This window comes from Anarhichas minor, unplaced genomic scaffold, assembly GCF_050575085.1.
Source record: "Anarhichas minor isolate MPS153535 unplaced genomic scaffold, ASM5057508v1 ptg000038l, whole genome shotgun sequence".
Classification (NCBI taxonomy): Eukaryota; Metazoa; Chordata; class Actinopteri; order Perciformes; family Anarhichadidae; genus Anarhichas; species Anarhichas minor.
Genome location: NW_027466484.1, coordinates 2,555,382 through 2,567,283, shown reverse-complemented (window position 1 = coordinate 2,567,283; position 11,902 = coordinate 2,555,382). Strand labels below are relative to the sequence as shown.

The window sequence follows — 11,902 nt, the reverse complement described above, 5'->3', positions numbered from 1 at the left end:
AACAATCACACCTTTCACTCTTACTGTACACGGTGCATCCCAGACCGTTTCATTATATGAGCTACTGATGTCACATTAGAGGTTTGGGAACTTTGCTCATCAGTTTCCCTATGTTACCAGTCTTCATTGCTGGTAAGCTAACCGCATGCTGAAAGAGTAAAGTGTATTTCTCTTCCTTTATGGCGATTCACACATGGATTAGATCCAAACATTTCTGAACAGGTGAGCTGTGTCTGTACTAGTTTGTCTCTAAATTAATTCCATGTTGGGACACTCTTAAGTACTCTTAATACCGTTTAGTGCTATTCTGATACCAGAGGGAGGCCTTTGAGCTACCCAAGTTTTAGTTGTCCCCCAAATGTCTCTCCGGTCTCCAAACAGACTTGTGGTGACACTCGGGCCCTAAATGATACCCTGAATGCATCTTATAAGTAGCTGGAGCTAAAACCAAGAGGGTTCCCACAGAGGAGCTGAGAATACAATAAGCAGATGGAAGTACTGTAAGGAGTGATGTAACCGTGTAGAGCTGCTCCGGCAGTTTGAGTCAAACCATCTGGTGAGTGTTGACTTCACTCAGATGTGTGGAAGAATAACAGGGAACGTTTAAAGATGTGTAGAGCTCCATGGCCACACCATGAGGTCGATCACGTGAATGTTTATATGATATCAACAGCTGCACCTTCACAGTACGTTTGTCCCTCTTTTGTAGCTTTTCTGTCCATTGTTCCCCACTGCTGGCGAGCTGCTGTTCAGCTTTTATTGGGCAGACGTCCCCGTCATTCAGAACATTCTCCTCCGGGTTGATGTTCATTCATATTTCTTGATACAAGCCCCCTTTTCCACACGAAGTGTTCACCCTGCGCTCTGAAACGTTCCTGTACAGCGATGCTAACACAGGCCTGCTATTGATAACTTGACAGCTACACTCCTTCTTTGCTTTTAGCGAGAGGTGGGGGGTTGTTCCTCCAGAGACACAAATACAGTAGTGTGATGTGTTGGTACAGAAACCACAAACTTAAGGTGCCCTTTCCAAAACATGTCTGAGAGTGACTGCGTCGTCTGAGTCCAATTGCACGGTGTATGGAAGGACACACACGTTCACACTAAGCCTCTAAAGGCAGGCGGTGCCACATTGTGAGGCAGATATTCTGTTTATTAAAGCTTTCTGCATTTAAGATATTGTTGACGTTAGAGATCAGGCATGCAAAGGAGGAGGAGGGGCCAAATAAAGAAAGACGCCCTGAAAGAATGAAACCAAACACTCCAGCTATTTGAGGATTATACTCCTTTCTTACTGCGAGTTCAATGAGAATATGCTATCAGTGTTTGTGCTAAGCTAGGCTAAAAACATAGTTATAACGCTGATATACAGTAGATCTATTGAACCAAATCCTGATGAGGGCAAAAAGGTGTATTTCACATAATTCTGGAGTATTTCTGTTTCATGTTCAGCATTTTTAGAAGGTAAAAATCTCGTTAACGTACATCCGTCAAAGATGCCTCAAAACCACCACACGATGATGGGTGGTAATGGGTGAAGCATAATGAATGTGAAGGCCCAACTCATTCAAGGAACCCATTGACTTTCAGACGAGGGAACAGGAAGTGTAAAAACGCTGACTCATCCCTGCAGCAGTCTACAGAGAGGACACAGACACACCTACAAGACAACAACCATCTCAACCTGAAGCAGCACATGAACGTCTCCTCTCTGGGGGTGTATATATGGAATCCTGGGAAATGTAGGAAAGTACCAAATGAACGTTGAAGCCGAACTGTGTGGAACTATAATAATGTTGTTAACTGTCTGCTGTAAACATCCATCACAGTTAACAGACTGCTATCTTTACAGGGTCGACCTTTAATCACAGTTGGGGGTTCGATCCCCGGCTCCTACTGTTCGCCTGTCGAGGTGTCCGTGTCCGGGGGACTTCACAGCAACACACTGCTCCCCAAAATGCTTTGGGTTAACTGCAGAGGTCCAATTTGATGTATGCACCTGGATGTACGTATATAAGTTTAATTACAACCAACTATCGGTCGCACCTCTGAAGAAAGTGGTTTAGATAATATGGCTGAACTGTTCACAACCAAAACCACAGACGTAAGACCCAAGTAGAATTAAGTGGGTAAGTATATTACACACAGAATATAACAGATTGATTTATTGTTACAGGAATCTCTCTCTCTCTCTCTCTCTCTCTCTCTCTCTCTCTCTCTCATTGAACTGTTTCTCTTCCTCTCTCGCCCCTCGCTGAAGCAGGGACTCTCCATACCAATGTGCACATGGATCATGGATCAGGTCTTGTGAAAGGCTAAAATCAACCAGCAGCAGCAGTTCTCTGCATCGGCGCATCTCTTTGCTTCAACATACGGAACACTTTGGTCATCTTTGTCGGAGACACTGTATGCACACATTCCCACCAAAACACACATATAACTTGCTGATCAATTCACCAGCAGAGTTCTGTTCCTCGCTGTGCTTTTGTAGACTGAAACAGAACTGCCTTGTTGTTGACCTCAGAGGAACTTTGTGAACCTTTATGTCTAACGAGACAACATCAGCGCGAGCCACATCAAAGAGAGTGGACGGATGACGGAAGAAACTGCATTCCAGAGGAACACTGAAGGAGAAGACAGGTTTCAGTGTTCACCATAGAGAAGATCAGGAGAAAGGGAGACTAGAGCTGCTCTATATGGAAACAAGCGGTGGTCAAACGTTTCTCTCTCAAACGATAACAATAACACAGTTAGAGTTGTAATCTTGACAGAAACATTTAACACTACCACTTTATAATAAGGGAATCTTTAAAAGCTATTACGTCTTTTTAGCTCTTTGAGACATCAGAAACCCAACTGATGCATAAATCTACCTTATCACTTAATCATCTTAAATCACTTATATTCTGGAGAACAACTGCACAGCATCTGGAACAACAATTTATACAAGTTTAGAAACCTCAGGCTTGATGGGTTATCAGTTATTAATGCATTAAGAACATTGATTACTAAGTAAAAAACACCATCAGAAAGGATTTTACAACCCAAATGTTGCTCTATGCTGTATACGTGACCTACAAAGCAGTAAAAACTTCATCTTTTATTAATATATATAGCTACAACTTATTTACCCTTTGTGAGTTATGAGAAGGTTTCAGTGCATCACAGCAGATATTTTGGCAGCAAGGACTCCTGTGAACACACTTCTGACTATTTTTCAAAGTCAATATTTGGCTTTGGGAACACGTCGTTTCCTGTTGCAGCATTCCTCACATTTTTTTCCATCTCCAAAATTCAGCATCTTAGAAGTGAAAGCGTTGGTTGTACTAGTATATATATATATATATATATATATATTAGGAATAGGGCATGATTACAAACCACAAACACATCCTCCTTACCTTGTGTTTCCAGTATGCGGAGGTTATAACGGTTCCAGTGCAGAGGGGCTGGGTCTTCAGTTGTTTTGGTGATCCCAGAAGTTCACAAGCTGAAACCCTCCAAAAGGCAAAAGATGAATAAATATCCCAGTACTGGTGCTAATTCATCTCCTCCGTCAAACACTGGTCCAATTTACAGGGCAGTGGTCCATCTAGCAGCCAATTACTCCTTACAGCGTATTGTCTGTAAATTGCCAGCTGTGCAGCCGTCACTGAGGAGGAGGAGGAGGAGCAGCAGCAGCAGCAGCAGCAGCGGTGGGCTGGCTTTATTCCCTGGAAAGGCACTAACTCATTCATGGATGGTTCTGTAACAGGAGGTCCTACCTTGCATAACGTCAAAAAACCCACGTGAATTTCACTTATGTCACAGAAGATTTACAACCTGAAAATATCTGCAAAAATATCTTCTTAGGAAAACATTTTGTCTGTAAAATCAATAAAAAATATCCTTCTATTGACCTGCAGTTGAAGCAGGTAGCTTGGACGTTAAGGGGACTAAAATTCAATCTCCAATGATGTCAATAAATACCTTGCTGGTGAAAACATAGGCGAGCATATATGTTACATGTAACATTATGCTTCCCCCTAACTGTAGCCTTAAAAAGTACAGTTTGGCCTTTCAACAAACCTTTAATTTGAAGGAATAATTCGACTTTTCGGTTAGCGTATCAACGCTCGCATGCTAGCCAGTAAAGCTAAATTAGTTAGCTTGCTCATTAGCAAACTGCGTAAATAAGCTAACCGCACTTTCTCTCATAGTTTAATGTGATGTTGTGTTAAGCAGCTCTTCGTTTGTGTTTTTAACTGTAATCCTGGAACATGGAGAAGATGAATACAGAAGGCACAACAATTGTGACTGACTTTCACACCCATAATATCAAAATCTTTCACCGCAGATGCTCTCTCCTCACTACAACACTTTTACTGGCTTTTCAGCAAATCACTTCCGGGGTTTCTAGGCGAACTTCGTCCTCGTTAGCGAAACATTCCCGCGTCGCCTGGAATCAGAAGCGATGCGCTCGTGTCTCATAGAAAATGAATGAGGGTGAACTCCACCTCATGTTCGCCTTCAGTTTGTCTTTACCATTAAATGAGATAATACTGCATGGTAAACACAGTAACTAACAGTGGCGGCTGGTCACTAGAGGGCGCTAGGGCGCCGCCCCACCTTGAGCCACAACAAATAAAATAAAATTAATAATAATAATAATAAACTATACAACTTGTCAATATTTGTGGTTTTGAAATATGGAATCAATATGGAAGCTCTGGGGCGCTGGAGAAACTGCCCAAAAGAGGCGGGGCTATGAAGCAGTTTAGCCAATTGCTGGTTAAAGATATAAATGTGTGACATACAATTTATCCAATCAGCGTCCTCAAATAGATTCAGCTTGGGGCAGAATGATTATTTTGTATAACGAGAAGACTGCTACCTGGCACTATCTATCAATATATATAGATATAGATATAGATATAGATATATCTATATCTATATATATATATATATATGATAAAAATACAGTTTAACAGCTTCAACATTAAAGTAATGTAAATATTAATGCATCAATACTTATAATTCAATATATTATTCTGAAATTAGCCATTCTGCGTGACTACTTCCCTTTAGTTTAAGTATATTTTGATGCTAATACTTACGTACTTTTAAAATTGTAAAAGACTTTTACTTGTAACAGAGTATTCCACAGCTATGCTGGCTCTGTAGAAAGGTAACAACGAAAGCAAATAAACACATTTCTCCACAAATTGACACAAAGATATGAAAGGCATGTATTTAATAGGAACAATGAAATAGGACATTTGTCATGACTGAAAAAAAGTTTTCTTTGCAATGTAACATTACAAGCAAACAGTGGGACACCCTATAGAGTTACAGTTTCTCTCATTTCAAATCACATTGCTGAACACAGTGTATTTTATACAAACACATGACAGGCACTTCATTTGAAAATCAACTTACTGTATATAGAACTTTCAGATACATTTTTATCAAGTAACTCATTTGTGAGTGAAATCTCTTTTAGGAAGTTGAGGATTCATTCTGGTCCCTGTAATCCATCGGTGGAAACATTAAAGTGGGACGGATAAGCATTCAATGAAATGATGGGACAAATAACTCTGATAACAAGCATGTCAGAGACACAAGTTCTACCTTCAGGAAGCCTGACTAAGACGTACAGTGAATTCACAACATTTAAGTACAGACATGCTGAACAAGACAAACGTGGTTTGGGATCACAGGACCTCAAGCCTCCATTGGAGGGATGCATCACGTTTCTGCATTAAATGAACCTGTTTTCTTATTAAATCTGGAGAAAACTCAGGGATATAATGCCCTCATTGTTACCTCAATTCTCACATTCATCAAAATCTATTTCCACTTGCTCTGATTTCCCTCTAGAAGGAGAGAGATGCAGTGGCTCAAGGGCACTTCAGCAGGGCAGGGGTCAGAAAGGGACTTTAAATGTATCACTTGGACTCTACAGTCCAGTCTCACGAACCTCAAAACTGATTGTCTAGATTTTCTGATACCTGCACTGTTACAAAATGACAGCCTGGAGTAAACAATTGGGTTCATAAATGTTACACACATTAAGATCTCAATTGCTGACAGTAAATAAACGCCACGCATTCTATAACAGTAATAGTGAACGTCTCCTTTAAAGAGGAGTATCAGATGGATGGGAGTGCTATCACGACAACGTCTTGCCCGACAGTCTTTACATTTTAGTTCAATTGTCTAAAGTCTCAAGATATCATCCACGACTTGGTTGATTTCCCATATGTTGTTATTTAGGACTGTAAGTATGTAGGGATGACAGGATTAGTCAATAATAATAATAATGTCTTGTTTGTAATTAAATCAACAACATATTCAGGAAATAAACAATGATGAATGACGCTTTACTGGTAAAATGTTTCCTTTAAGTTCTAGCCACCAAATTATAAACTAATAAGAGAATTGAACAACCTTCCATCCAGCTGTTCCTAAGTAGGGTCAACATCAGGCCCAGGACCTGAACCCTCTGAGGGGTGAATGCAGTCCTTAAGACTTTGTGATGACGAGTACTCTTTAAGTGTTTCAGGCTTGATTGCTGACGTTGAAATGTTTGACAGTTTACCTGCCACAACCACAATTTAGCAGTAACTGGCTGGTGGCTGACGCAGCATCCCAGTATGGAATTAATTCTGGCCAGTCTAAAGTGCGAAAGGTTTTTGCAGCAGATTGACAAGTACTTCTTTGGATGTAGAGTGGCCCGATTAGGACGGATGCAGAAGCTCTAACAGGGCTCCAACTGCTCCGAAGTAGCCCTAAAAAACAAAAAACAGACAATAACCAAGTTAGAAATCACACGAAACTGCAATTTAGGTCTTTGAACAAGGCCAAAAAGAGAAAAAACTACATTTTTAGTCTCTTTAAACCGTATGACTTATTATTATTGACTTATGTAGCTGATTGTATTTGTTGCACATGTACAATTTTGCTCCATTTAGTGTTACCTCCCTTTGTAGCGCTGTTGTTTGAAGGGTGTTCTATAAATAAAGTTGTTTTATTGTTACAGTTATTTACCTCATGCTGTAGGAAGAGCGCCTTGAGCTGTCCTTTAGACCAGTAGTCCATGGCGTAGGCCAACAGCTTCATCGAGAGCGTGTTCACTCTCAGGAAGTTACCCACAAACACCACTCGCTCTATGTTCTGAGGGAGGAGAGAGAACGAGGGGGATGAAACAAGTTGGTTAATAAGTTTATCTGAAACGGTATCAACACAAATGACAAATATTATTCACGAGTCAAACTGTGAAATCCATTGAGGCAGAATTCAACCAAGCAAAATGGTTGTTACAATAATAATATGACTTATTTGTGTATATTAAGTTATATATTCCTTATTACCGTTAGGTCACAGCTAGTTATCGTAGTAATAATAGAAGCCATAGATAAAGCACCGAATAATACCCTTCACTCGTCAACTCAACTAATAAATCATATCGACATAAAGCTTTCCTTGAAATGGTTTTGGGTGGGACGACCTCTGCTTTAGGTGTTGAACGCTCCTCTACGCCTTCATAGCCCTGTACAATGCTGCTTGATCAAGATGACACAAGGCAGCACCGTAAAGAGGCTGAACGCAGAGAGGGAACGAGCAGCAGGGTCCACAGACAGCTTCATCTAAAGCACCTTTATTTGATCACCAACCTCATTGAGAGCACACATCCTGGTGATGGAGCCGATGTTGTTGGTGATGGTGACCAGTGTTGCCCTGGCCAGGTCCTCTTTGGACACAGACTCCCTCTTCTCTTTGGACATCATGTTGCCAAAACTGTCAGATCAAAACACAAGCCGTATTAGATGAACAAGCACAGGAACGTTGTATAATCAGGTGTTGGTATTTGCTGGGTATTCTATTCGAGGATGAAAACAACTGAAATCAAGGAACTAGATGTGGGAATCTGTAGGCACCGCACGACGCCATTCAAACGGCTACGATGCGATTATAAAACGATTATTGATTCATCAAAATACTTTATTTTTGTTCTCACTGTGAGGATCTGCTATTTTTAAAACACTGCATATTTGTAATGATTCATAATTTATAAAAAAAAAACAGATGAATTTACTTCCATTATCTTTTATTAATTAAACAATATTAACAAATAGAAGAGATGTGTCAGCTGGAGTGTTACATTGCCACGCTTTGCACAGACAACCAACAAGTCATGTGACGTAACAAGCTGCTGTTATTCACTAATAAATAACAAAGACTTCTCTTCAAACAGATGCTGCTTTTAGAGGCAATGAGGGTTCAGGTCTCGTACAAAACGCTTTCTTGAACATGTGGTAAAACTATACGTACATGAATGAGATAAAGTAAGCGGTTACAGCACGTTACTACCATCCGATCCACCTTCCTCAGTGATGCCATGACTTTAACTTAGTTTTGGTTGTAGAGTATCGAGGTGTCCGTAACAACGTTGAGATGCATGTTGTATCTCGGTTCCAACGTGTGCAACAAAGCGTGAAAGCTCTGATTCTCAATTACTGAGTATGGGCGCAAATCCCTGGCAAAAAAAGTTGCAACCTACTTTTTGATTGGCTTCAGCCTTCCTGAAGAAGCGTAATGCTTCCATACGTCAGGGTAGTCCGGTGGGATTGTATCCATTTTCGGCTGCTCGAGCTCAGCCGCCTTCACCAAAACTCTGCTAGTATTGGGTTTAGTTTAACGTGTATTACTACCTATGTTGCGTTCAGGAGCAGCGGTTAAGAATAGACATCCCAGTGTCACAGAATTGTTACCGGCAACCATGGAATTGAGTTTTAAATTTCCGATTATTGAGTTTTCTGCCTCTTCAAGAGAAAATCGATGCATCTAAGAATGGATTCCCCCCCCCACCGCTAATAGGACCTGCAGTAAATGTAGCACTGTCCTGGTTCACAGCTGTGACTGTGTTTGTGCTGGACGCCACCAAAAACACTTGTGACCCACAGTAGAAAAAAAAAAAAAAAAAAAGCTGCTGTAAACCGCACCTTGAGGCTACAGCCCAACCTGGCAGCCCAAACCTCTCATAGTTTCCTCCATAGATGTCCTGAACCAGCTTGTCCACTCGTGTGCTCTCCCCTTGAGAAGCCATTTCTATTGCTTCCTCGAAAGTAGAGCAGCCAGTCAGCAGGCAGCACAGGCCCAGGAAGGTCCCCCCACCGAGGCTGTGGACACAGAGCAACAGAGATATTCATATTCTAGAAGTGTCAGCAGTCTGGACTGAAAGTCTAGAATTGGAGTCTAAAATGAAGGGCAAAGAGAAAGAGGTTTTGTATATTATACAGACGCTCATCTAGTGTTTCTTTCTCAGCACAAAAGGCCATTATGTCGAGGGACAAGTAAGCATTCATGAGTCACCAGACAGAGAAACCACATTCAAACAAACCAGTGGAGAGGCGGAGGAGGGAAAACTTTAAACTAAACCCAAATCAAGCTGACAAAGAACCATTTTGCTACAGTTAAGTGAGGGAAGTGGTTTGGTAGCAGACAGCTAAAAACAAATACTACCCTAATACGAGGGAGACACAAGGGGCAGACGTCACCAAGCAAGCCGCCCACTTGACTGGACCCACCTGCAAATCCCTGCATCACTTTAACCTGATGTCAGCCTGCGTGTGGCTCGCTAGAGTTAACTCACGTTTTCTGTTTTTGTTTTTCTGCTGACACAAACAACCAATATGTCTTTAAATGTTTCATGCTGCACTCGAAAAAAGAGTTTCGTTGTTTTCTTTGCTCATTCTTTCAAGACTGTAGAATATTATCTGACCTACAAATGCTTTCCTTAATCTTTTTAAATCTGTGGCAGATGAAGGCCCAACTCATCATGAACATATAGGAATTATATTTTGATTAAATGGGAGCAGCCTGCTTAAAGCAAACTGCAGCAGGCCCAGTGGATTTCCACTAACGTCCTACATAAGCAACACTGGCACCTCATATGTAAATATATATTTCCATTATTTGAATAATATGAAATGACTCGTAGTCCACCAGCCAACATGGCCAGAGCCCAGTAGATCTCCATCACTGATCATTACCTGGTCCCTGTAACTCGTTTGTAGTTGCTTTCAGAGTAAACGGCCAGGATGCTGACCCCGGACCCTATGTTGACCAGCAGCAGAGGGTAGGGGTTCTCCAGTGTGTAGGGCTTCTGGATGCAGCGGTCTGGGTCAGTGGGGTTTTCAAAGTAGTAGCACTCCGAGGGTCCGCTGGAGACCACCGAGTCGATGTACAACACCCCCCGAATCAAACAGTCCAGCTCATCCAGCTTGTGGAGCTGCAGGTCCGCCATCTTTTTTTTTTTGTGTGTGAGAGGAAAGAGAACATGGATAACATCACTGAGGGCATGTGGTCAGGAGAACAGAGGCGGGAAACCGGGGGAGGGGGGGAAGCAGGGGGGTAAGAAAACAGGAAGAGTTGAAAGGACCTTTAGTGTCCAGTCATGATTTAAAAAATGGATTTGCTTTGATTTCTAACCAATTGCATGAGGACATGCATGCCCGTCTTGTCCTTGTAACCACTGACAGTATTACTACATCTTCAAACGCGGATTTCAAGTGTTCTCCATCACTGGCTGTTCTGTTCAGATTACATCACATGCTATAAATAGGTTATACTTCACATGTCAGTCTGCTCTTTCCTTCCTGACAATCTTCACCGTCCAAGCCTGTAAAAGCAAACGAGAAGAAGAGAACAACTGCAGACCCACCGTGCGGAAATCAGACTCAAACTTGTACGCCCCCCCTCCTGTGGCGCAGAGGGTGGTGTGGAGGCTGGAGAAGTGCTTGTTGCGACCCATCTGCAGGAAGGCCGGCAGGTCGTGTGTGGGGAAGCGGATGAAGTGCAGGTTGCCCGTCCTGCCGCACAGCGTCAGGTCCTTCAGCTCCAGGTGCACGTCCCTGATGCCCGTTTTCCCATAGGCGGTGTTGGAGGTTAGGTAGCGCCGGATGCTCTTCAGGTTCTCCACCTCCTCCTGCTCCTCCTCTGCTGTGATGTCTTTGGGCTCAAAGTACACCAGCTTCACCAGAGTGCCTCCAATGTCCATCCCAAACCAGGGAAATGCTGCATTATGTGAGATAATATTTAAATAAGAAAAGACAATAAAATCACCATTATTTTGTTTTTGTTTTAACATTGCATGATAGCATATATTTCAAATTGAAAGGCTTAGTGACAGTGAGGACAATAGAGCTGATGTCTCAATGCTGGCCGACATAACAGAAGCAGAAGTACAGTGTGTACTGCGAACGCCATCTTGTTGCAAAATAGATCCTGGCTATATACTGCCACTACAGTTTATTACATTGTAATACCAATACCAAAATTCTTGTGTCCGTTTTAGCTACATCTCAGCAGATTATAGACATTTACAATTTATTTTTAAGGAATTTTATGCCACTCGTTAAAAGGACACTATTTCCACATTTTGTATTTTCACGACATGTATTTTATGTACATGCAAAACGATGCGTTTCCCAGCAAATACACCGAGCTCCATGCATGAAACGGTCAACACCTACGCGGCCTTGTTTTCTTCACAGAGTCGCTCCGAAGCCTCGCCGTCGAGTTGGAGGTCCTCCGGTCGGATGTGTCTCTTCCTGCGGGCGCGGCTGCCTCATTGTCGGGCATCTCCTTGTCGGACCGCGGCTGCTTCGTGGGCGTTTCGTCTTCGTCGGTATTTTCATCCTCGCGTTGGTGGCCATTGAACGCCATTATAATAACTTAACTCACTACATACATGCTACAGTTTATGATGAAATAACACCCCTTGTACGTCAATGGTTTACTACGGTCTATGAGCTAGCTAATTAGCTAGCTAAGTAGCTGTGTCGTTAACGGTCGGTGTACATGTCCTTTTTATGTTCGCTGTCAAGACTGGGGTGGGCGGGGTCAGTCGGTGATTGAA

At 42.1% G+C, this 11,902-nt stretch overlaps 1 protein-coding gene across 3 annotated transcripts; it reads right to left on the bottom strand.

The window, feature by feature from the left end:
• Positions 1 to 5,216: 5,216 nt before the first annotated feature.
• pank2 (pantothenate kinase 2) lies at positions 5,217 to 11,859 on the bottom strand. 3 transcript variants are annotated; one of them, XM_076107197.1, is made up of 7 exons: positions 11,517 to 11,859; positions 10,706 to 11,058; positions 10,035 to 10,288; positions 8,985 to 9,161; positions 7,656 to 7,779; positions 7,030 to 7,155; positions 5,217 to 6,770 (listed from the first exon to the last, which is right to left on the bottom strand). In XM_076107197.1, exons 1-7 carry the CDS (start codon positions 11,707 to 11,709, stop codon positions 6,720 to 6,722), a joined length of 1,278 nt encoding a protein of 425 aa, XP_075963312.1. In that variant the 5' UTR covers positions 11,710 to 11,859; the 3' UTR covers positions 5,217 to 6,719. The 3 variants fall into 3 exon arrangements, with proteins under 3 accessions (XP_075963312.1, XP_075963313.1, XP_075963314.1); XM_076107198.1 differs by having other exon boundaries at positions 9,018 to 9,161; XM_076107199.1 differs by having other exon boundaries at positions 11,513 to 11,651.
• Positions 11,860 to 11,902: the final 43 nt, after the last annotated feature.

Coding starts and splice junctions, on each gene's coding strand:
- pank2 (XM_076107197.1), bottom strand. CDS start 11,709: ATGGCGTTCAATGGCCACCAACGCGAGGATGAAAATACCGACGAAGAC. Junction 7,780..8,984: donor GGTTGGGCTGTAGCCTCAAG/GTGCGGTTTACA, acceptor TTGATCTGACAG/TTTTGGCAACATGATGTCCA. Junction 6,771..7,029: donor CGCTCTTCCTACAGCATGAG/GTAAATAACTGT, acceptor TTTGTTTTTTAG/GGCTACTTCGGAGCAGTTGG.